The following is a 25012-nucleotide window of genomic DNA, read 5'->3' as shown; positions in this document are numbered from 1 at the left end:
AAAAAAAAAAAAAAAAAAAAAAAAAAAAAAAAAAAAGAAATATCACGGAAGCACGTTAAAGGACAAAAGAAAAGTTGTAAACTGCGCATGATAAACTATCCTCACAGCTTCTAGAACGTACCCCAGAAGAGATCATTCCGTGTGGCTTCACACCTACACAGGAAAACGGTCAAGAACAGCAAGGGAAGAGAGGCAACACTGGAGAGCCCAACTCTGTGAACTGAGGGGTGGAGGGGCAGGCTTGGGCGCTAGCTTTAGAGACTTGAACTTTGCTAAGTTTTACTCTCATAATTTAAAAAAGAAAGTGAAACCAATGGGAATTTTCAAACTTAATTCTAGGTATTAGATATACATAAAACTCATGTTTTATGACTTTTGCATTGTTCTGTATTTACAAAAATGTTTTCAGGCTGGGGCTACAGGTCAGTAGTAGAGCTGCATCAGTACCTGGCAGGCCAGGGACTCAGTGAAAGGCCAGCTCTGCCTCTGCCTCCATGATCTCTGGAGGAAAATCAGCATTGCCTGCTTCACCAAACCTCAGGGCTCTTGGCCCAGTTTCCCACAGGAATGTTGGGCTGTGCCAGGTATGTGGGATGTATTTACTATGTAGACATCGGTACCCGGCTGGAAATACGTTGAGAAGTTTTGGTGTCACTTTGAGTATAAGAGGCCAAAAATGAAACCTTTACATAGACTACTGATTGCAAATGAAGGCTAATAAACCCACATGGCAGTATTTAGGGGAACGAATTCTTCCATATTGTCTCCTAGGTGGCTTAGGACTAAGGAAGTGGGGTTAGAGACTTTAGCCCAAGTTTGGGACAAACATTCAGAGCAGATTAATGTCTTTCCCCGTAAGCTTCCAAAGGTGCTCAAACAAGGTAAAAAACAAAAACAAAAACAAAACAAAACAAAACAAAACTGAGCAACAGAGCAGAGACACGCAGCTGTCCAGTTCTCAAAAGAAACAGCTGCTGGCACTTGTGTCTCTCCTCAGGGGCCATGTCCGGGTGGTCCGGTCTCCTCTCTCATCCCCCCCGCCCCCCAGCTCCTTCAAACCTCAACTAGTACAGGACTGCATAGAGCCAAAGCCAACATGTCATGCTAGAGCCTCGTGTTGTAAAAACAATGGAAGACATACAAAGTTCTGTCTCACTGGGCAATGAAGCTGTCTTCTGTCCTCCTTAAAAACAACTTGGCTTTCTGCTTTCCCAACCACTCCCTGGATTCCTGAGGAAAGGGGAGACTGCAAGACAAAGCAGTCAACAGCGGGCCTCCTCATCCATCCTCTTCAGTCACTGGGCCAGCTTCCTCCTTGGAAGGTCCTTCACCCAGTCAGACTCTAGAAGGGTCAGCTGGCCTCTCCCACCCTGCACCAATCCCTCTACCCCTAGCATCAGCAACACACTTGGCTTCCCATCTCTGCTTCCATCCCAGTGCTGTTTTTTAGCAGTGCATTTTTTTTAAAGATTTCTTTACTTATTACTATACATAAGTACATTATAGCTGTCTTCAGACACACCAGGAGAGGGCATCAGATCTCATTACAGGTGGTTATGAGCCACCACGTGGCTGCTGGGAATTGAACTCAGGACCTTCGGAAAAGCAGTCAGTGCTCTTACCCGCTGAGCCATTTCACCAGCCTTAGTGGTGCATTTGTAGCTCACTGAGACCATGGGCATGAGCAGAGAGATGTAGGTCAAACTGGAACTCCCTGTGAAGTCTGTCTTCTCGATCGTAGCCTGGTGCTCAGACGTCCACCCCTATTAAAACCTATCCCCCAAATCAATGGCTTTCCTGCTTCCCTCCTGACCCCCTCCCCCCTCCCCCCAGTCCATCAGTCCTGGCACCTCTCTGCTTCATTCGGCCCTGTTACCACTTGGTGAGGCTTCCAGGGAGGGGTAAAGGAAAATTAGATTCACAGTCCCTTTCCATTCCCAACATCCTCCATCCAGTTGTACAAAGGACCGAACTCTCCCTCGGACTCCACCTGGGCCCCTGCTAAAGGCCAGGGCCCTTGGAAGCTGGTGGCCACTGGGTGCTTGGCTCCCTCTCCTTTGGGGCCTAAGTATTTCGCCTAGCGTGAGGAGGCAGAATCCCAGACAAATGCAGGGCAGACAAAGACGATGCAAACAGGATGGTATTACCATGTTAATGGCTTCAGTCCAGCAGCCTCCTGAAGATGCCTGGGAGGGTGGTTTTCTTTCTTTTACTTTTTCTTTTCTTTTCTTTCTTTTTTTTTTTTCCAAAGGAGAATAGTTCCGCTTTCTATTTTACTACAACAATAGCACGGACTGGCTCCTTCAAGGGTTTCAAAAAGCAGCTTGAGAAATCTCTAACCAGCCCCTTGGTCTTTCCAGCCTGCCCTTTCATTGTCTCTCCCATGCCAGTGAACAAAGAGGAGGGACGGTGTCAGGCCCCCAGTCGCCGCCGCCTGCATCTTGCCGTCCTAATCCTTGAGAACTCGTGAGGGGAATGGCCTGTGGAGCTGGTCAATCACATCTCGCCTTCACCTTTCATTCTCTCTGCTGTGCACAGAGAGCTTCAGGTATTAGCAATCTTTGGGGTTTGCAGAGGGATAAAAGGCACCGAGGGACCATTCCCACGGTCACTCACAGCCCCACCCCCAGAGTAGCCAGCGTGAGCTAACAGTGTTTTCCCACCACTCCAGCTTCACTCTCTACTCCAGACTGACAGGAAGCTACAATGGCACCTGCCATTCTCTTAGTAGTAGCCTATAGGACCTGCCCCAGCCTCCTAGGTAACCTCCCCACTGCCCTCCTCTGTGTCCTACAGGCAGGAACTGCAGGTTTCCACCAGGAAAGCTTTGTGGCTTCAGCTGCAGGCACCTCTCCAGGTTTATTATACTGGGAGCAGGGATTCTCTGCTTTAAACCTGAGGACTACGCAGGGCTTCCGGCATGCTCAGCTGCTAAAATCGGGGTGAGAGTACGCTTGTGTGTTTCAGCCTGTGGTGATCTCAAGGTAACGACTGTACTGAGAGGAGAGACATAAGTATGTGGTCTCCCAGGAGAAGTGGGTACATGGAAGTCTGGAGGCCTTTAGGGATGGCTCAGGCTGCCTAGTGCAGTCTAAGCCACAGGTCACTTGTGGTCTACATACATAACTCACCATGTACATACAGACACACATATGGATTGGTCCTTTTGCATGTGATATAACCTGATATTTTCCTGTTTTCCTTCCTCTCCTCTCCCCTCAGTTCCCTTTCGTGCTCCATGCTGTTTTTTTTTTTTTTTAAGATTTATTTTATTTATCATATGTAAGTACACTGTAGCTGTCTTCAGACACCAGGAGAGGGAATCGGGTTTCATAACGGATGGTTGCAAGCCGCCACGTGGTTGCTGGGACTTGAACTCAGGACCTCCGGAAGGGCAGTCAGTGCTCTTAACCGCTGAGCCAGCTATCCAGCCCCCTCAGTGCTGGTTCTTACGCACCAGTTTCATTGCTGACTGATAACAGGTTACTGTATGGTTCTTAAAAGCTGGGGCCCCAGAGACTTTTCTCCAAATCACACAGCAGAGTTGGAACGGAAAACCAAGCACTCTTTCTGATAAAAATGAGGCTCAGGTTTTCTGGGGAGAACAACTCTAGCCCCTAACCCCCACCCCCACCCCCACCTCCCCAGAAGAGTCAGGAGCACATGGCAAGAGGGCAGGGCATGAGAGGTTCAGAGGCATTGCTGACAGGGGACAGAGGTCCCTCACAGGGAAGTGCTTCTGGGGGAACTGGGACCAGCAGCCAGTGAGGTGTGGAGCCCCACCCCAGGAATGTTTTCTATTGGTTGGAAACTCTTCATCCTGACATTTTCTTGAATTCTCTTCTTTCCTGGACATATTGATCCAGGTCCATCCCTTTCGGTAACATATTTTCTTTGCTGGTTTCTAGTTTCCTCTGTAGCTATATTTATTACTATTAATTATTATTATTACTGTGTATGTGCATGTATATGCTCATGTACATACATGACATAGCATGCATGTGGAAGTCGGAGGACAACTTTTGAGGCTTGATCTCTTCTTCTACCTTCTGTTTTTTCTTTTTCCTTTTTAGATTCTATTTTATGTGTAAGAATATATCGCCTGCATATATGTATGCACATCACATGTGTGCCTGGTGTCCACAGAGGCCAGAAGAGGCATCAAATCCCTTGGAATTGGAGTCACAGATGGTTGTGAGCTGCCAGTGAATGTTGGACCTCACCCTGGGTTCTCTATATGAGCAGCAATCACTTCTAACTGAATAGCCTCTCTACCTCCTTTCTGAGAAGCAGGGTCTCTCTTGTTATTTTTGCCATGCCTATATACTTCAGGATAGCCCAGCTTCAGGGTTCCCCTCCTGTGTTTGCCTCTCATCTCTTCATAGGATTGCTGTGATTACAGATGTGTGCCACTGCATCTGGTTGGGTTTGTGGGTTTTGTTTTTTTGTTTTTTTGTTTTTTTTTGTTTTTTCCTTTTCTCTTTAATGTAGGCTCTGGGAATTAAATTCCCGCAGTTTGTTGGGTTTGTGAGGCCCTTTTGGCTTCTGACCTCCACTCATCAACTCTATATTCAGTTTCTATTCTTCTGTAAATAATTCTCTCTTCTCATCTAAATCATGGCCTTAGGAATGAACAGGAGGGAGGGAACCAGTGAATCTGGTCCCTGCCAACACCCCTGACTGATGTTATCCACTTTAGACAAAGCTTAGAAACGCTGTGCAGGGGGGCTTTCACTACAAGCTCTCTGGGCAGAACAGATTCTTTTCTTCCTGAATTTAGCTTGCAATTTTCCCTTAGACTTTCTGAAATCTTCATCTAAATTTTCTATTTACTGGGCTACTAATCTTTTAAGACAGCTTCTAAAAATGAGGCACTCCAAACCTACACAGTGCCCTGGGTAAATATGAACCCCAGCTTTCTGTCTGTTTATTAGTTATACACCCTTACAGAGTATGTAACAAAGGGGCCTGCTGTTTGCTTTGCTTAATCTGGTCTTAAAATCTCTGCTTCTTTGTCAGAAAACAATATTTGCAATTGTAAAAAAAAAATATTTACCAAGGAACTTGGATAGCATAAGTCAGAGGCTAAGAGCCAAAGGTCAGTGGTTCTTACCCCAAATTTTTGTAGACCTGAGAGTCTCCCGCTGTGGAGCTCAGCTGCACCAAACAAATGCACTGCTTGAGAGTCCATTAAGAGGCAGACATTTTAGAGTGGGGAAGGAAAGGGAGGGTTAAAGCCTATCCCTCATCCGGAAGTGTGAGCTCTCCATCCCGCCCCTGCTGCGCCTCTGCAATGCAGTAGTCTCCTTGGGGACATAGAGAAAACGGCCGCGTTTTACAAACCTGGGGAAAAACCTGAGTTCATAAAACCCTGCAGGGTAGGCATTCCTCCCATGCAAAGCCGTGGCAAAAGGCTCTTTATGGTTCCGGGCAGATGTTCGCCTAGCATCCCCGTGGGTGGAGCCTCTGGCCTGACAGTGCAGGACAAATGTGACTCCTAAACGCGTCTTAATCCACAGAGCAGTTTTAGACAGTTCACTCAAGAGGTGAATCATCTAAGTCTTGACTTTCCTTTTGCATGTTAAGTATTTTCTGGAAAGACCTGGCAATGTCAAGAGCCTCTCCTAGGCAGGGTAAGGAGCATCTAGGCTGAGGAACTGCCCTGGCTCTGGTCCAGTGGAGCTTTGCCTTGAGCAAGAACCTGGTTCCTTTCAAACCCAAGGACCATGGTACCACAGAGCATAAGCTAGAAGAAGTGTCTTTGGGACTTCAGCACAGGGAAACGATGGTCCAGGGATTTCCCACACAGCCCTGCAGGTTGTGGGCATTGAAAACTTTGCACAGTTCACACCATGGTGGAGACAAGTTCTCACAAACAATAAGAATCGTTCCAGACATTCTCCTAAGACAAATACTGGCTTTAAAGGAAATGGTTCTTTGAAACAAAATTTAAGTAAGTTAAAACCCCATTATGAGCCTGAGGAGCCAACTCCGTAGGTAAAACACTTGCTGGGAAAGTGTGGAGACAAGAGTTCAGAACCCCAGAGCCCCTGTGGAAAGAGAATCCCAGGCTCCCTGTGGAAAGCTGGCCCTGTGACTGCCCTCCAGCAATCTCAATATGGGAGACAGATAGGAGATTCCCTGAGGCAAGCTGGCTAGCCACACTAGCCAAAAGGTCAAGTCCAAGCTCAGCAAGGGATCCAACCTCAAACAGAAGGCAGAGAGGAAGAGAAGAAGACACCTGTTAACCTCAGGTTTCAATATGCACAGGCACCTGAGATTATGTAGAAAGACACACACCCTTTTAAAATCAATTTTATGGTCATACTTCATATTGGCCTACAGAATCTCTTTATGAATTAAACCTCATTTTTTCCTTTGTTTGTTTCATTCTTTCTTTCTTTCCTTCCTTCTCTCTCTCTCTCCTTTCTTCCTTCCTTCCTCTCTCTCTTTCTCTCTCTCTCTCTCTCTCTCTCTCTCTCTTTCTTTCTTTCTTTCTTTCTTTCTTTCTTTCTTTCTTTCTTTCTTTCTTTCTTTCTTTCTTTCTTTCTGGTCTCTCTCTCTCTCTCTTTCTTTCTTTCTTTCTTTCTTTCTTTCTTTCTTTCTTTCTTTCTTTCTTTCTTTCTGGTGTTGTCCCATTTGGACAGTTTTTTGCTTGTTTTTCCTTTTGTTTTGCTTGTTATAGTGCAGTAATATAAGTGAATGTACCGCAGAGCAGCAGAGCCAGCCCTTCCTCTCTTACTAAGTCCTGTAACTCTTCCTCCCTCCTGACAAATGTTTGTTACAAGTGCCAAATCTCTTGATCTTATCAGGGTAAAATAAATACCATCGGCTAACTGCCCTTGGGCTTTGAGTTGCCCTGCACTAGCATCTAAAAGGACCCAGGCAACACTCACCACTGGCAGTGAGCAGCCCTGACAAGAACACGCTTACAGAGAAGGTTTAGCAGAGGAACCTTACCTTGAAGAACCAGGCCTTCTCCCTTGATGGTGTAGACAAAGGAGGTGAAGGCAGCCAGAGGAGACTTGGCAATGAGAATCTGCAGAGAGAGCATATTTTCCAGAGTTAGACAAAAGTTTAGCATGAGACTCTACTCACTCCCATTCTGCTTTGACAGCACAAGACTATATAATACATTGAATTTATTATTAAAAATATTTTAGAAAGCCAGGCAGTGGTGGTACACACCTTTAATCTCAGCTCTCAGGAGGCAGAGACAGGTAGATCTCTACGAATTCAAGGCCAGTCTGGTTTACATAGTGAGTTCTGGGATAGTTAGGGCTATGTAGAGAGATTCTAGCTCAAAGAAGCAAAACAAAACAAAAGCAGAAACAAACAAAAAACAAAACAAGCAAAAAAAAAAGTTTTTTTTTTTCTTTTGAACCAAATGTTCAAATGAGTCTTAAACATCTCAAAGTGGTCACCTAGGAAAGCCATTTATCTCAAACATTATGCCACTAAATACTATATTCTTAAACAAATTCTCCTAGAAATAAAATTATTTTATGTGATATGGTTTAATAGTTACTCTCTGCTCAATCAATGATAAACCTACTCTGATTCTCTAATTTTACCCATAACTTAGCTATTTAAAAAAACCAAAGCTACCCTTAAAATCGTTACTCTTATATAAAATACGTAAACTACATCACTGGGGGAAACAAGGGCAAGCTGTTTCACTGGCCCTCCTTACTGAGTGCACTTCCACCTTTTACCATGTGGGTGATGGTGCTTTCTCTAGCTGAAAGCATGGGGTATTTCTGTTGGCTTTTGACTGTGGGTTTGGCTACATGGTTTCTTTTGGCTTGTGCCAGTTCCCAGCCCAGGGCTCTATCTGTTCTCTTACACTCCTGTCAGAGCCACACTGGTCAGGAGAGTCGGAGGTGCCCGGGACAGAGCTAGCCACTCAGGCCCAGGAGTGGCAGGAGACCCACAGGTGTGAGAGGCCAATATTGCATTGTGCCCCTGAATGTTTGATCATTAAGCATTCTTGCACACAGGTGATCCGCACTCCAGCAAAAAATGAAATGTTTGGAGGATTTGGAACAATGACATTCTCCTAAGACAAAATGTCTCCTGTAAAGATGGTGATTATTTGGTAAAAATAATTTGTGTAGAATCATTTTGCAGAACATGTATGTATGCATATATGTATTTATCTGTACGTATCTGGAAAGTACACACACACACACACATATATATATATTTATATATCAAGTGCTTATCAGTGGGTATGTGAATTGGTTATCTGAAACACAAAGTAATCAGCATGTATTTATTTGGAATAAAATAAAAATTCCAGACTTTGATGGCCTGAGTTTGATCCTTAAGACTCAGATGGTAAGTGGAAAGGAAAGAAACCACTTTTATAAGTTACCTCTGACCTCTACCTGCATGTCCCAGCAGGTACATGCATACACACAGACACAGACACACATCCCTAAATGTAAAAAATAAAGTTTCACCAAAAAACCTAGGAAATAATTGGTGGATTATTTTATTATAATATCTCTACGCGACTGATAGGACACATGTCCTGTTTTATAAGTAAAAATGTCTGCAGCAAGTGACAGTTTGTCACAGAATCACTTTGGTAGTTAAGGAAGCAAAGGAGGAAAATAAGATTCCAAGCCATAAAAAAGTTTACACACATGTCTCAATTCAGCATCTACTGAGAGTCAATTACACAAAAAGATCACAAGTTTTGGTGACAGGGTTTGAATCTCAGCCTCCAGCTAGGCACCTGGGCAGAGCCTATGCACACTGGCTTCTCTCATTAGGTTATCCCCCTTTTCCTTTCTAGTAAATAACTTACAAGTTCCTACATTTCTTTGACTTTTTTTTTTTTAAGTAAATGTAGTCATGTGTGCAAGCTTCGATTAATGGAACATAAGTAGAAATGATAGGTAAAACTTTGGCTTATGTTTTCATAAGAAGCTGAATACCCCGGTCTCTTCCTGTCCTCCTTCCCAAGGACAGGAACCTGTTCCACCCACACAGATGCTGCTGCTGCTGCTGCTCCTGCTACTGCTGCTGAAGCCATGTGTGGTAAGGGTGGTCTGAGAGAGCAACAGTGCCTCCTTCATACCCAGGTCACCTGGCCTTTCAGGACAAAACTACCTGTCTCAGCCTCTGTGTTTCAAATGCGTTTGTTACTAACAGTAACACTTGTCACTCTAGACAGCCTGAATGTTTGGGGTCTTCATTTTTTTCATATATTAAATAAAGATTAAAAAAATACCTGTCTCAATAAGTTATGATAAAAATTAGATTAGGAAGAGAAATACTTGTCACGGTGTCCAACACGTACTAAGTACAGAATAAGTAAGAGGTCCTCGGAACCACGCATATTCCGTGCTTCCCAAATGCCCTCTACCACTGAGACACAATACACTTAGCTTATGCCAGAAGGGAGTCTCTAATTAATCCTGATCATTTTTGTAGCTGTTCTAAAGTTCCTTGATGCACTAGCTCATGGTTCTTGGAGCCAACGTCAAAAGCATCTCCTATGAAAGTTAAGGCAGGTCATCTCCTGACTGCGATAGTTTGGGGGATAGCTCGTGTGAATTTTAAGGATGTTCTTTCAGTGGGGAGTGTGGTCCAAACTTTAATGTAATCACTTGCAGGCCCCGGGTATTTGGTAGAATACCTACTTGGTAGAATTTGAAAGTTGCCCAAGACATCTAGATGTGCTTCTCACAGGCATCCATTAATCATGCCTGCGAGGCCAGCCGGACTCTGAAGTCTGGAATGGGAAAGCATGAGTTGAGAGGCCTGGAGCCAGTCAGGAGCTACGGGGGTTAAATCTGGGAAGAGATGGAAATGGAACCATACCAAAATTAAAGAAAATAAATAAAACCCCAAATCTAGGATCTTTTTTGTTTGTGTGGTTTGGTTTTTTGAGGCAAGGTTTCTCAGTGTAGTCCTGATTGTCCTAGAACTTATTCTGTAAACTCTGCCTATCTGCCTCTCAAGTAATGGGATTAAAGATGTTCGCTATCACACCTGGCAAATCTAGGATCTTTACTGTCTGTGTGTAGCAACAAGAAGCAGAGGCAAAAAGAGTATAATCAAATATGAATGCAATAAGGTATCGCATTTTGAATGTTATATGATTTTTATAGACTACAGAAGTTGAGAACTAGAAAAAAAGTAGAATGTTTTAATACTTGAAGAAGCAGTGCCTTTGAATCTAAGCTGTCTGACTCCTGGTGACATTGTCTACCATCCCACAAACAAGGTCCTGAGCATGAGCCAAGGGTCACTGTATCTAGAAGGACTTTCTTGAAGGTAGTCATGGGGTTTGGACAGGCTACTGATTAAAATGCTCTGTCTTGAAGCAACATCTGTGTGCAGTCAGTGAGAGGCAGTGAGAAAACCATATCAGATGGAGCCCATTTCCTTTCGGGGAGGAGGAGGCCTTTCAGACTGATAGATGAGAGGGTATCTCCAACACAAAATGTCTTGTTATAGCAAAAAAAAAAAAATGTGATCAGCTTTCTTGATATCCTATTGGATAAAGTAAAGATGGGTAAGCCTGGATGCTGGTAGCATTAAGTGGGGTTGTGAGTGATCAAATAGTCCTTAGCAATCTAGGAGGGGCAGCAACCTCCAGCAGGTGCCCCCCCCCCAATCTAACCTTGGCCTCGTCATGTTCAGCATTTTTACTGAGGCCAGTGAGGATGTGGCTGTATCTGGTCATACCCTATAACAAACATGGAGCCCAGTAGGGAAGAAAGTGACAATAAACCCCTCTGTTTCAACACACCTTACATTCTAAGGTAATGACCAGTGGCCGCAGTATGCTAGGCAATCTATGAAGGGGGAAGCAGAAAAGAGGACAGGACAGGAGTGGTGATTAGAGAAGAGCTTGGCTTTAAATAGAAGGGCACAAGCTCACTGAAAAGGCTGAGGATTACATAACTGAACATACCCAAGGGATGCTGACTTGAATAGGTAACAGAAGACAAACATAGGGGCTGGAGAGACGGCTCAGCAGTTAAGAGCACTGACTGCTCTTCCAGAGGTCCCGAGTTCAATTCCCAGCATCCACATGGTGGCTCACAACCATCTGTAATGGGATCTTCTGGTATGCTTTAAGACAGCTCTAGTGTACTCATATACATAAAATTTAATAAATAAATCTGAAGAGGAGGAGGAGTTTATAAAGAACAGGCAACTGTGATAATCAAATAAATCTCAAGTTGACTAAAATGTTGAGATAAATCCTATGTTTATTTTAGCAAAAGGTCAAAGATTTATATATTAAGAGGTAACCAGAAAATTCTATATATCTCACAGGGTACAATTTTATTGTAATAAATGTAAGGCCTTCTCTTTGGGGACAGAGTACCTGCTACTGGTGCCAGGTTAGGAGAGATGAGATCTGGCATTCAGAAACTAGACTAGGAATGTTATTCAAACAAATCAGCTGTGAGATGTGCTCAAAAACCAAGTGTGGGCTCAGGTGTAAGCTCAGCATCCTCAGAGGGCGGGGCTGTGTTAGCAAACTGCACTTACTGAATGCACAGCATGTTTGGATAGGGAACAAAATCCAAACGTCAAACTGACAAATAGGAGGACGCCTAAAGGAGAGCAAACAAGGGTGGTTCAAAGTCCAAAGTACTTCATGATCACAGGGTTCTTCGGTGCAGTCACAAGGGCTGGAGGTTGAGGGGAAGTCTACATAGCTTCTGAGTTTTCATAGGTGTGTTTCACACACACTAGTGGGGGGAATATAAAAATCACACCTTAGCCCCATAAATGTCAATGAAGATACTGACAAATGCTGCATGCCTTTGTAAATACACAAAGATTCTTCTCTCTTGAAACATGACCCAATGTCCTATATCTTTGTCCCCTTTTACCATTCAAACTAAAAGCTAGCATCTACGTATATGTGTGTGTATGTGTAGCATATCAGGGGAGTGTGGAGGCCCTAGCTAGACTTTCAATGTCTTCAGTATTGCTCTCAATCATATTTTTTTTTTTTTGTGACAGGATCTCCAATTAAACCTGGCACTCTCTGTTTTGGCTCTCCTGGCTGGTCATCAGGCCCCCAGGACCCTCCTGTCTCTGCACCCTGTCTCTGAGAACTGGGGTTAGAGGCACAATCTGCCATGCCTGGTTTCCTTCATGGGTACTAGGGATCTGAACTCAGGCAGCCATGTTTCCTTAGCAAGTACTTTACCCACTTGCCACTGTGCACCCCCCGACCCCCGCCAGGGTAAACTATCCTCTGAAGCAAACAGCTTTACCGCTGGTAACGTGGGCTCCTCTGCTCCCTATGTTCAGTGCTCTCTCACGTGTTTGAAGTGTTCCAGTGTGTACATGTGTACATCAACGGTTCCTCTATCTTCTCCAGCACATAGGTCTACAAGGAGGCCTAGAGACTAGTAAAACCCTGAGTCCTTTGTAGGGGGGAAAAAAAGTGGGCTCTGCCTCTGAGGGTTCCAAAGTCTATATTTGCAACACCAAATGTCAACCCCCAGTTTGACAGATGTAGATCAATCCACTTCTCTGGGGGTGAAAACACCAGCCAAAGCAAAAGAACTACTAGCAAATAAAGGCATTTCCTCCCTACAGTAAGGTTATTGCATGATTCAAGATGGGGGGAGGGGACAAGAGGGGGTGCGGAGAGAACTGACCAGGGTATCTGTGCAGTGGCCTCATGGCTTGTGACTTCCACACTGGCATTGCCTTTCGTCTCTGAATGCCTAAGCCTTTCGTCCTGGGTGCAAACGCTGCCTCTTCCAGAAACTAGTGTTCATCTCCCCAGCTTAGGGTCACTCCTCCCTAACCGGACATGCACACATGCTGTCTCTGCAGCTCTCTGAGAATGAAACTGTTTTCATTTACTGTCCTTTAAATGTGTGAGTGTGTTACTACACATACTAAATGTTATTTTATTTCACGTGTATGCGTGTTTTGCCTGCATGTATGTTTATGTACTGTGATGTGCTTAGTACCTGCAGAACCCAGAAGAGGAAATTGGATTCTTTCTGGAGCTGTAAGCTTCTGTGTGGGTGATGGGAACTAAACATGGTTCCTCTGGAAGAACAGCCAGTGCCCTTAACTGCTGGGCCATCTCTCCAGCCCTCATTGCTGTTCCATAGCATGATTAGAGGCAACAAATCTACAGCATTTGGTGGCAGCCACCATCACAATCAGCTGCTTTTGGCTCCCACGTCTTCTAGAATGCTCTTGATATAAAACAAGTTCCTCTCTGGAGCAAAAGATGGAATGAATAAATGTATAAAGTGATGGATGACCTGCCAGACCTCATCTGACTTGTATCTATTTAAAAAAAACTTATCTGTTGTTTCTCCCCCAGTTAGGGGTCTTGGAAAATGTCATAGAAAAGAGCAGGCTACCTCCCCAGTCTCTGCCAAGAGACTTCGCTTGGGCAGGACCCAAAGTCAAGCCATTGGTTCCAGACTGCTATAGCATCATATGTTTTTCCTGGCCTGACCCTACTTCTATGAGGCTTAAAAGTGGAAAAGGAGCCATGGAATGGAAAGTGCTGGGCACAGGAGTCCTTCTCCAGGATGAGGACACCTTCCAGGAATAGTGCCTGTGCCCTTCTGTTATGATACAGGCATTCTATCATCTGGAGCAGCCCAGCCTGGTCCTCCTCTGTGGTTGGCCAGGGTATACAATAGGGACCAGGGTCTTGGAGTTTTGAATAAAGGCTATTCTGGAGGGTGCTTTTGGAGAGATTTGGTCCTGGCAGGCTCCATCAGTTCCTGCAATACAGCCCAGTCTCAGGAAACAGTGAGTTTTGTCTTTGTGGCCTAGGAAAGCAAGTTTGAATAGGCAGCCATGTGCGGAGGCAGGCTGGCACCAGCGCTCCCACTTTCTCTTCCCCAGCTCCCATGCCCGGAAGGCTGCTTTTAACCCTGGTGATGAGCACCTTCCTCCTTTCTCTTCTTCCTCTTCCCGCCCACATCCTAGAGCTCACAATGGTTGAGGGTGAGGGCTGGAGTAAAGGGCTTGGCAGAGTCAAAGTGTACAGAAAACCTTTTCTTCCCGTAGGAGCAGGTGGCTAGCTGGGCTGGCTTTCTGCTCTCTGTTGGACAATGACAATGGAGTGTGTTCAGCTGAGGAAACGGTGGTAAGAAACAACCGAGAGCCAGCTCAGAAGTGACACCTTGCACACTCACCCATGTTTTCCTGCTAGCCTTTCAATTCTTTCTTAGTCTTTCCATCGATCAGCAAGATTCTGTAGTTGTTGATAACTTGAGCCGGGATGTACTTGCAGGATATGTCTGATCCTTTCATCTGTATGTGTGGTCCTACTAAGGAGCTCAGGAGAAACCTGTGGACTCTGAAATGTCTTTCAATGCAGGTCCTATTATCTCATTTCATCTGCAGTCTGGGCTAATAAAACCCATTGCTAAATTAAACACATCTTTCCTCTAGCTCTGCCAAGAGACTGACAATAATCTTGCATGCCAGGGTTTTGCCTCCTTGTTGAAGACTTAGCAAAAGGGTTCCTCAAATGATTGGAAGCCCAGGAGGAAAGCTGCTTGGCCTGGCATCAAGTAATCCAAGAGATTAATAACCTCAAGGCTTGTCCCTTCCCCAGGTTGAGTAAAGTCCTCCAAGCTAAGGGACAGGAGGGCCGGAAATGCTTCAGACAGGAAGGTCTGTGTCTGCAAGGAGGTAGTAAGTTGAGGGGGATCTGAAGTATACCCAGAGATTCCCGTAGGAATTCCCTGTCATTGTGTTGAAGGACCTACAGGAAAGGCGGCGGGGGCAGCTGCTGTGTGTCTCTAGATCTGACCCCGATTAGAATCTGCTTCGTCACTAGGAAAATCACTCTCCATGGAACACAGAAGCTTCAGCAACAATGCCACAGGCATGGGAGAAGAGCCAGCAGGGAGTTTAATGGCATCTAAGTTGTCTTTTCACATCAGAGAGGCTCGGGCTCAAGAGGTATACAGTGCTGGAAATGGCAGGGTGGAAAATAGACTGTATCTCAGGAAGCCTGGATTTATTAATTTATTTCCATTTGGCCAACGTCACGTCTCCCATAGACATTTAGTCACAGAAAGTAAGCTGGCCTAAATCTCTATGAAATAGGGATTTCCTAGGTTTTAGGACAAACCCCCTAGAAGTTCTGCACCTGAGGCTGTGAGATCATATATTGCCACAGAATACTATTACGTTCTTTGATGGCATCTCTCTAGTGGTTGTTTCCAACGTGTCTTCTAATAACATTGGATTATGAAAGTATTATCTAGACGAGAATGTGCTCCTTAAGGAAAACAGAGTTTCCTCAGCCCAGTGGGATCCTTGTGTAGTAAGTTACAGGGCATGGTCAGAGGGAGCTTTTCCTCACAGCTTTCTCCTCAATATTTCTTTTTTTTTTTTGATTTTTAATATTTTTATTACATATTTTCCTCAATTACATTTCCAATGCTATCCCAAAAGTCCCCCATAGCGCCCCCCACTTCCCTACCCACCCATTCCCATTCTTTTGGCCCTGGCATTCCCTTATATTGGGGCATATAAAGTTTGCAAGTCCAATGGGCCTCTCTTTCCAGTGATGGCCGACTAGGCCATCTTTCGATACATATGCAGCTAGAGACAAGAGCTCCGGGGTTCTGGTTAGTACATCATGTTGTTCCAACAATAGGGTTGCAGATCCCTTTAGCTCCTTGGGTACTTTCTCTAGCTTCTCCATTGGGAGCCCTGTGATACATCCAATAGCTGACTGTGAACATCCACTCCTGTGTTTGCTAGGCCCCGGCATCGTCTCACAAGAGACAGCTATATTTGGGTCCTTTCAGCAAAATCTTGCTAGTGTATGCAATGGTGTCAGCGTTTAGAAGCTGATTATGGGATGGATCCCTGGATACGGCAGTCTCTAAATGGTCCATCCTTTCATCACAGCTACGAACTTTGTCTCTGTAACTCCTTCCCTGGGTGTTTTGTTCCCAATTCTAAGAAGGGGCACAGTGTCCACACTTTGGTCTTCATTCTTCTTGAGTTTCATGCGTTTAGCAAATTGTATCTTATATCTTGGGTATCCTAAGTTTTGGGCTAATATCCACTTATCAGTGAATACATATTGTGTGAGTTCTTTTGTGATTGTGTTACTTCACTCAAGATGATGCCCTCCAGGTCACTGCTTGTGGACGTTGTACATCGTGGTGCGGAGCCTAGTGCGCACCACGATGTACAACGTCCACAAGCAGGAGTTCTTTATATATATTGGATATTAGTCCCTTATATGATTTAGGATAGGTGAAGATCCTTTCCCAATCTGTTGGTGGTTTTTTTGTCTTATTGATGGTGTCTTTAGCCTTGCAGAAGCTTTGTAGTTTCATGAGGTCCCACTTGTCAATTCTCGATCTTACAGCACAAGCCATTACTGTTCTATTCCAATATTTCATTATTAGAAAATTTAAGTACACAGCAAAATGGAGAATGTTTTTAATGAATACCTATAGTCCAATCATCTTGCTTTATAATTAACACTTTTTATATTTACATCCTAGTTACCTATCAACTCACCTGTATTTGTTACATTTCAAAGTAAATTGTGAACATTAGCTCATTCTTGCCTAAATACTTTCACATGCATATAACTATTGTAAGAGTAGGGTTTGTTTATATATCTGATTAGCCACACTGGGTTTTGTTTTGTTTTTTTAGTGTACATCATATGTGACTTGAAAGTATCAGTGATTCTTCCTCAATATAATAGAATCAGCAAAAATATGATGACTATACACATGTGTTTGAATATAAACTTAATCAGTAAAGCTGATCTTTAATCTTTCAAAATGAACTTGTTTTATTAAGATATAATTTACATACAATAAATGTTGCTATATACATTTAATCTATAGATTTTCCTTTGAATGCCACTTCAACTATGTCATGTAGGCTTTGGTATAGTATATATTCTATTTCAATGGTCACAATTTTCTATTTTCTATTCTGATAGATTCTTTGCTTTGTTATTTATTTCAAAGTCCGTACCCAATTCAGAATTTTTGAAATGTCTGCCTGTTATTGGTTACTAACTTGATTCCATTGTAACTGGAGAAGTTTGTTCAGATTTCAGGTCTTTTAGATGTGCTGAGACCCGTATTATAACCCCATAGACTACAGATGATCATACTGGAGGGCGCTCCACTCAGAGTGAGCGAGCCGCTCCCACGGGAAGTGGTCTAGAGACGCCGATGATCATAGACTACAGATGATCATACTGGAGGGCGCTCCACTCAGAGTGAGCGTGCCGCCCCCACGGGAAGTGGTCTAGAGACGCCGATGATCATAGACTACAGATGATCATACTGGAGGGCGCTCCACTCAGAGTGAGCGAGCCGCTCCCACGGGAAGTGGTCTAGAGACACCGATGAGCATAGACTACAGATGATCATACTGGAGGGCGCTCCACTCAGAGTGAGCGAGCCGCTCCCACGGGAAGTGGTCTAGAGACACCGATGAGCATAGACAGATGATCACACTGGAGGGCGCTCCACTCAGAGTGAGCGAGCCGCCCCCACCGGAAGTGGTCTAGAGACACCGATGATCATAGACTACAGATGATCATACTGGAGGGTGCTCCACTCAGAGTGAGCGAGCCGCTCCCACGGGAAGTGGTCTAGAGACGCCGATGAGCGCACTGTAAAGTTCACAGCTCTCTTCAAATCTTTTGCTTCTTTGATGAAATTCTGCTCAACTGATCAATCCATAATTGAAAATGGGATATGGCAGTCTCCTAATGTTACTATTGAATTATCTATAGATAATCTTAGATGCCTTTTCCCTTTGAACTTGTTCTTGTTTCAGTTATTATTTTGGGGGTTCAGTTTTTAGACGCATTTATGTTTATAATAGTTAAGTGTTCCTGACGGAGGAACATTTCCTTAATTAAAACTTTTTCATACAATATATTTTGATTATATTTTTTTCTCCATCAGCTCCTCTCAGGTCCTCCCCCACCTCCCTACCTACTCAACTTTATATTCTCTCTTTCAAAAAAAAAAAAAAAATACAAAAAACAAAACCACAGTTTTGTGTTGGCCAAATACCCTTGAACATGGGGTCTGTCCTGGAGTTGGTTGTTATTATACCCAGCGAGACTCCACTGGTAAAAACTGATTTTCCCTTTGCCCCGGGGTATCGATTGTAAATATCTTCCTGGTTAGGTGGGTACCCTGTATCTTTTTCCCCTTTAGGCCAGGTTTGGTGACTTTAACAAACAGAAGGTTCATGAATTTAAGGCAAGCCTGAACTGTACACTGAGACCCTGTCTCAGACATTAACAACAACATGTCCATTTTTGTTTCTGATAGAAACTTTTTTTTGTCTTAAAGTTTATTTTCATTGATTTACATATGGTTTTCTTTCTCTCTTTAAACATTTTATTTTTAAAATATATAGGATATATTTATATAGTATATATAGTACATTTGTAAAGTATATAGTATATACTTATATAGTATATTTATAAAGTATATGGTATATATTTATATAAAATTTATTTAACTTTTAATCTTTATATTTTCAACCTAGTTGTGACTGTCTATGGGGGCCACACTTTAGAGTCAAAGACACAGGTTGGAAGTACAACTAATTTCAACTTACAAGTAAGTATGAAATATTTCATCCTCATCTCAATTTGGGGATTACACTTTGTTACAATATTTCCTGTAGCAGACAGTTTCGTTTCAAGTGAGCAAAATCACTATTTCTTTCCCTTAAAGCATGTGAACAAAACTGACCAAATAGACAAGGCCCGGGGAAAACAAAAGCACCAGTTAGCTGCCCACACAGAGCACTCTGGACATCCAGTTAGGCAGGTCTGCCCTTCCAGACTCTCCACAGGCCCACAGGAAGAAGAGCTTGACCCTCCAGTCCAGGCTTGCTAGAGAACACAGCCAAGGCGAGGCAGCTCTGGCTGTTAAGGGTCATGGAGGAAAGCTGTGGTTGTGAATTATTATAGTAAAAAGATGCCAGGAACTCAGAGGGTGTGTCTTGAGTTCTAAAGCACACATCCCTATTACATCATGCTTGGGCCACATGGGACATTCTTTAGTCTCACAGGAATTGATTCAAGGAAGGCAACATGTTTCTGTGTAAAGAGGCTGAGATCTGGGCTTGACACATCCAAGAACAGCTGGTCAAGTGGGACTGGCTTGTGTAATGTACCATACCCCTGGCCATGCTGTGATGGTGGAGGACCACTGTAAAGGAGTCAACATGGTTGTCCTTCAGATTATTCTTATTAGCACAACATTCTTATTATTTCCCTAAAGCCCTCTTCCAATGATGACAAGGTCAAAGGACAATAGACAGAATTCAGAGGGGCACGCGCGCACACACACACACACACACACACACACACACACACACACACACAGAGAGAGAGAGAGAGAGAGAGAGAGAGAACCCATTTTTTCTCTATAAGGAGATCTAGAACTTTATTCCAATGTAGTCAGCATGTAACCAGAAATTCATGCTAATATTTTTGTACTTTCAATAATTTTAATAAGATTGTGTCTAAATCTCATTCTGTATACAAGCACAGGGTGACTTGTTCATGAAGTATATTGGAAAACTCACAGTACCCTTTTCCCACAGAACTAGGCGCCCATGCTGAAATAATTCAAGGAAGTGGGATGTGCACGAGAAAGCCTTTGAGAAGAACTCAGAAGAGTGCAACAGGACAAGACTAGACACAGAGTTACCACACTGGGATTCCCCCAGGTTACCATTCGGCAGCTTACTCCTAACACTGCAACTCTTGGCGGACTTCCGGATGATCACAGAGATGACAGGTAAATTCACTCTTCAAGTTCTCTTCCTGTGTGCCCATGACTGAGGTGTGAGTGATCTCATATCACTCTTATCAGGGAAGCAGTGTTATTCTCATTTTACTAATAAGGAACTTTGCATAGGTTCAAACAAGAGGGAAAGATTGACTCTCCATGTCTAGGACATGTATTTATAGATCCCACTGGCCACTCAGAAGATCTGACTTGAGGCGTGCTAGGAGGTGTCTAGTCAAAATCTTCCCCACCCCACGGACTCTGATGTCAGCACTCTGCATGAGAATATTACATTTGGATTTAAGCTGTGCACACAGCTGTCCTACCCTGTTGATTCACAGGTACCACCAGCAGAGCATGCTTTCTTGAGTCAGTTTGTAGATTCCCTGGCCTGGAACATATAGCCTTGAAATTGAGGATTACAATGAGTTTGGGTGTTGGTGGTACACACCTTTGAGGCAGAGGCAGGCAGATCTTTGAGTTTGATCTAAACTGGTCTAAAAACGGTTCCAGGACAGCCAGGGCTACACAGAGAAACCCTATCTTGAAAACCAAAAATACATACATACATACATACATACATACATACATACATACATATATACAGACAATAAGATGAATATGGCTGGGATGTGTAGATAGGCCTTTTGTGGGGTTCTGCAGTTTGTGATTCTGCTCTCAGAGGAGGCATGGGAAGGGTTAAAGTCCTCCTATTGTGTTATCACATTAAGAGTCTTCTATAGAAACACACACACACACATACACACACACACCCCTTTTTATGGAAATGGCACTCATATAAATAGCACATGCTCATGATAATGGAGCCAAGCAATAGAAAGAGTTGGGAAAATGAAGCAGACCAGTACCTTCTCAGCAAATCTGTGAGGAAAACTTCATGTCTGAAACTGAAGACCCAAGTATCATAGTATGGGTATGCGCTGCCTCTTGAGCTCCTCGGAGTGAGGGAGAGTCCAGAGGATGTAATATTTAAAGGGCCTTGAGGGCAGGGAGTGTCTTTCTGAGGTCAGTTTCAGTCCATAATCCCCTTGGTCCTATCTTTCCAGGCAAGGAACCTACCTCTTGGGATGGCATACATGCTAACAACCTAGCACTTGGCCTAAAAGGCCAACAGAATAAAAAGACCCCCTTTGTTTCCTAGAGCCTTTATCTTAAATAGCCTAACCTTTTCTCTTTCCCAATCAGAGAATCATGTTTTAGAAGCAAATCAGAGATCTGCCTAATTGCTATGGGACAAAACTCTATCCAAGGCAAGAATGGCAGGGACCAGGAAGAGTCACTAATAGGAGAAAGGATGAGTCAGGGAAGACATCCCCCTCGATGCCCCAGACTCCTACGCACAGGTAGGTTGACAGGTCCCTGCAGAACAATCAGTGTTCCCAAGAGGGATAAGATCCCAAAGATGACAATGGAATGTCAACAAAAGTGAAATCGTGCTGGAAAATCTTAGCCTTCTTGAGGATCAACTGTGCAATGTCTTTCATCAGCACAGGATGAGTGGGCTTGATCCTGAGCCTGGGACAGATTGGGGTAGGAACCAGGGATGCAAACAGGCTTTAAGCACTTCATTGTTCTGAGTTTGTATGTCTTTGGTCATTTGTAGTTTCCTGAACTATCCCCTTTTTATTATTATATCTACATTTAATTTGTATATATGTGTGGTACTGTGAATGTAATTTGGTGCCATGAATACTCTGGGCAAGAACTCTACCAATGAGGTCCACACCATAGCCTCATCTCTCTTTAAAAAATAATCTGTTGTGTGAGAGAGGAGCAATTAAAGTAGGCCCGACTAAGAGACACTTGAAACAGTAAGTATATTTAAAGATTGGTTCATAACACCTGTTACAGAGTCACTACTGATAAAAGCCCAGTAAGCTTTTCCCAGTGTTCTGAGGTGAAGGGTTTAGATGAAGCAGAGCTATTTCTGAAGTGAAGCTATATTACGCCTGATCTTATAATACACATTTTGCTGTCAATGCTGGTATGTATTCCTCACTTGTTTGAGACAGGCTTTCTTGTAGCACTGACTGGCTTCAGATTTTCTGTGTAGACGAGGATGGATTTGAACTTCTGACATTATAGGTGTGTACCACCAAGTCTATCTAGTCTATCAGTCTATGCAGTGCTAGGGCTTGTATCTACTGCTTCGTGTGCACTAGGCAAGCACTCTACCACCCAAGCTAGAACCCCAGTCTGGTGATGACGATGACAACGATGATGTTTGGCAATTAAAAATAAACTACTTCATGTTTTCCTGGCATGAGTTTAAAGAACACAGAATTTCATTTTAATGCCATAATGCTTTGGACTGCATGCCTATACACTAACTAATATTATTGAATACCATGTTTCTGTGAAAAGTGATAAGTAAATACACTCAGGCACACACACACACACACACACACACACACACACACACACACACACACACAGTGGGAGAGAATCTGCAATAACCAGATTACTTTCCAAGCAGGCCACATAACATTATATATAGTTAGTGCAAACAGAGAAAGCCTGTATTACATATCTAGGGGGCGGATTTTTTCCTTTTGCTCCATATTATTCTATATTGCCTGATTCTCTCCATACACCCCAGATACATTAAATTTTGTTCCTCATTTCAGAACACATAAACAAAAGCCTCCTCTTCCTTCCTCAGGTAGGGAAGATCAAGTTGAAGGGAGTAAGAACTCTGCCATATTCGGTCAGTCGTCAAGCGGGGATATTCAATTTGTGCTTGCCAGAGCTTTCCTGTGGAGCAGGCAGACTCTAGCCGAGCACCCCTGACAGCTCTCAGGCCACAATGAGAATACAAGACCTAAAAAGGGCAGACACACTTTGCAATTATATAAACCCATATTTACAAGAAGTATAAGCAATGGTTACTTAGAACTGAATGACTTATTTCATGTTATATTCATTCAACAAATATTTATCGAGTACCTCCTATGTCCCAGGTACTGAGCTAGACAGTGGGGAAAACAAAGACGAATATGATGCTGCCTCTGACCATAAGCAGCCAGAAGGCCCAGCTTTGAAGTAACCCAGAAGGCCTTGGGAATCCAGAGATGACTCGTGCTTTAAAAAACACTGGCTTCTTGCTGCCTTGCACAGGATGAGCAGCCGTCTAGGGATTTAGTGGCTCATATGCCTGTATTTCTGGCCTTTTCAGATTAATGTGGACAACGGGTCAAAAAAACGTCCTGGAGCATGGATGGACTCTATATCTAAATAACATCAAGGTCACACGAGCAGGGCCCTCACAGAGAAAGCAGAAGTCGGTGGGCGCCAAGCTTTTTGTTTTTGTTTTTTGTTGTTGTTTGATTTGAGGCAGGCTCTCTCTATGCAGCCCTGGCTGTCCTCGAACTCTCTATGAGGACCAGACCGACCTTAAACTCACAGAGATCTGCCTGCTTCTGCCTTCCAAGTGCACCACCATACCTGCCCGCCTGCCCAACCTGATTATCATGTTTTAACATTTTGTTGGGCATCGCTGGCTCCCCTGCAGTGATTTTTCACATCTTCAGCAGCCTCCTTTCCCCATGGGCTGGCTTGTTGCTCCAGCTCCTCCCCCCCAACCTGATCATTCCTACACTGATCCTGTGGGTTAAACACAGAGATGCTGCTTTGCTTGGATGGTTTGTTCCCTCTGAACTCTCAATGTGGTCTGCTAGAGCCCTTCTCTGAAGCTGCGCTCAGCCTCAGGCAGGACAAAAGTTCTGCCATCTGTTTTAGGAGATCTTTACTCCAGCACAATTTGGGGGGCTCTTGCTTGACTGTATGAGGTCAGCCACTCTAGTTATAATTCTGCCATGTCATCTGGCAAATAGCTGCTACCTATAAGTAAGTCTATAAATGCCCTCACGGCAAACCAGGGCCCTAGAGCCAACCTAGACAATTCAGCAATAGTGTGTGTGTGTTTGGGGTGACACCCACACCCATTCTTCTTTCTCCACGTCCTGGCATCTGCTGTCTGCCCCCTCCTATGTAGGACCTCATGCCCCCACTACCCTCCTGCCCATCACACTGTATTATGGTCAGTGGTTCTGAGACTTACTCTGGCCAGACTTTTAAACACGATATTGCATTCATCTTTGGCTTTTCCATAACCTAGCTTGGTAGATGGCTGCTAAGTATCAACTTGCTGTATGACCTCATTTCCCAAACCATTAGTAGTTTCATCTTATTTACTTGATGCTACTTTTGAACTGGAAAGACTATTTTACACCCCATCATTCATTGATGATTAAGTGAGACCAACTCAGAAAAGGCTGTATTTCAGCAGTGGAAGCAATGACATCAAGTTTCATATGTGACAAAGAAGCCACGGTCAGAATAGCTAACTAAAATTCCAGGATGACTTTTAAATTGCTTCTAAGTCAGTACTTTTTTTTTTTTTAAATAGTCTATTTACTTACTTAAAAAATGTATGTGTACAAGTTTTGCCTAAATGGGAACTGGGCCCTCGGCAAGAGCATGACGAGCCTTCTCTTCAGCCTCTTAAGTCAGTGTGTTTAATTCACTCTTCATCTGAACCTTTTCTGAGAGCCAACACGGCTGCCTGAGTTAGGTTTCTGGCTTTTCCCCTCAGTACTGTGGTTGGGGAGCAGAGAAAAGGTCAACAGGGAGGCCGGAAGAACAAATGCACAAGGAGGGGAGAGCGAAGAAACGACCCAGTTTAGAAAAAGACAGACCTGGAGAATCAGAGCCTGTCTCTGCCCAATGGGAGGACAGGATCCGCAGTTCAATGATAACATTTTCAGATCCAGTGCAGGGCTCAGGGTCAGGGTCAGGGAGGATGTGCACAACCTAACAAACTCGTCTCTCCAGGGAGCAGTCTCTCTGTATCTCTCCTTTCTTTATGGATCGGCTTCTTTGTCTCTCTTAAGGTGGCTTTCTTCCACACCATGGCAAAGATGGCTCCCAGGAGCTCCCTGCCCGCATTCTACCAGCTTAGCCATCCTTGTTCCAGCTAAGTCTTGGGTTTACTTTAATTGGCTTAGTCTGCGCTCACCAATTATTGCAAACCAATCTCGGTAGAAAGGGAATATGATCCTTCGACTGGTCGGATGTGGAGCTAGTGGTTCAAGCAGCCCTGCCTGGACACACAGGTTGAAGATTAAAGAAGGGTGTTTGCTTACAGGAGAACCTCGGTACAAGCATTAAAAGAAAGGGTGAGAGGTCAAGGGCAAGACAAA

At 43.9% G+C, this 25012-nt stretch overlaps 1 protein-coding gene across 1 annotated transcript in view; it reads right to left on the bottom strand.

Moving 5' to 3' along the window:
- Rad51b (RAD51 paralog B) overlaps positions 1-25012 on the bottom strand; it is a 512935-nt gene that overhangs the window by 4175 nt on the left and 483748 nt on the right. Inside the window, exon 10 of the mRNA XM_029484370.1 lies at positions 6961-7039. Within this exon, the coding sequence (XP_029340230.1) occupies positions 6961-7039 (79 nt within the window). The remainder of the gene's footprint in view (positions 1-6960; positions 7040-25012) is intronic.

Source organism: Mus caroli, chromosome 12 (genome assembly GCF_900094665.2).
Source record: "Mus caroli chromosome 12, CAROLI_EIJ_v1.1, whole genome shotgun sequence".
NCBI classification, from domain to species: domain Eukaryota; kingdom Metazoa; phylum Chordata; class Mammalia; order Rodentia; family Muridae; genus Mus; species Mus caroli.
The sequence above is the reverse complement of the archived record's forward strand: the minus strand, read 5'-3'. Positions and strand labels throughout refer to the sequence as shown.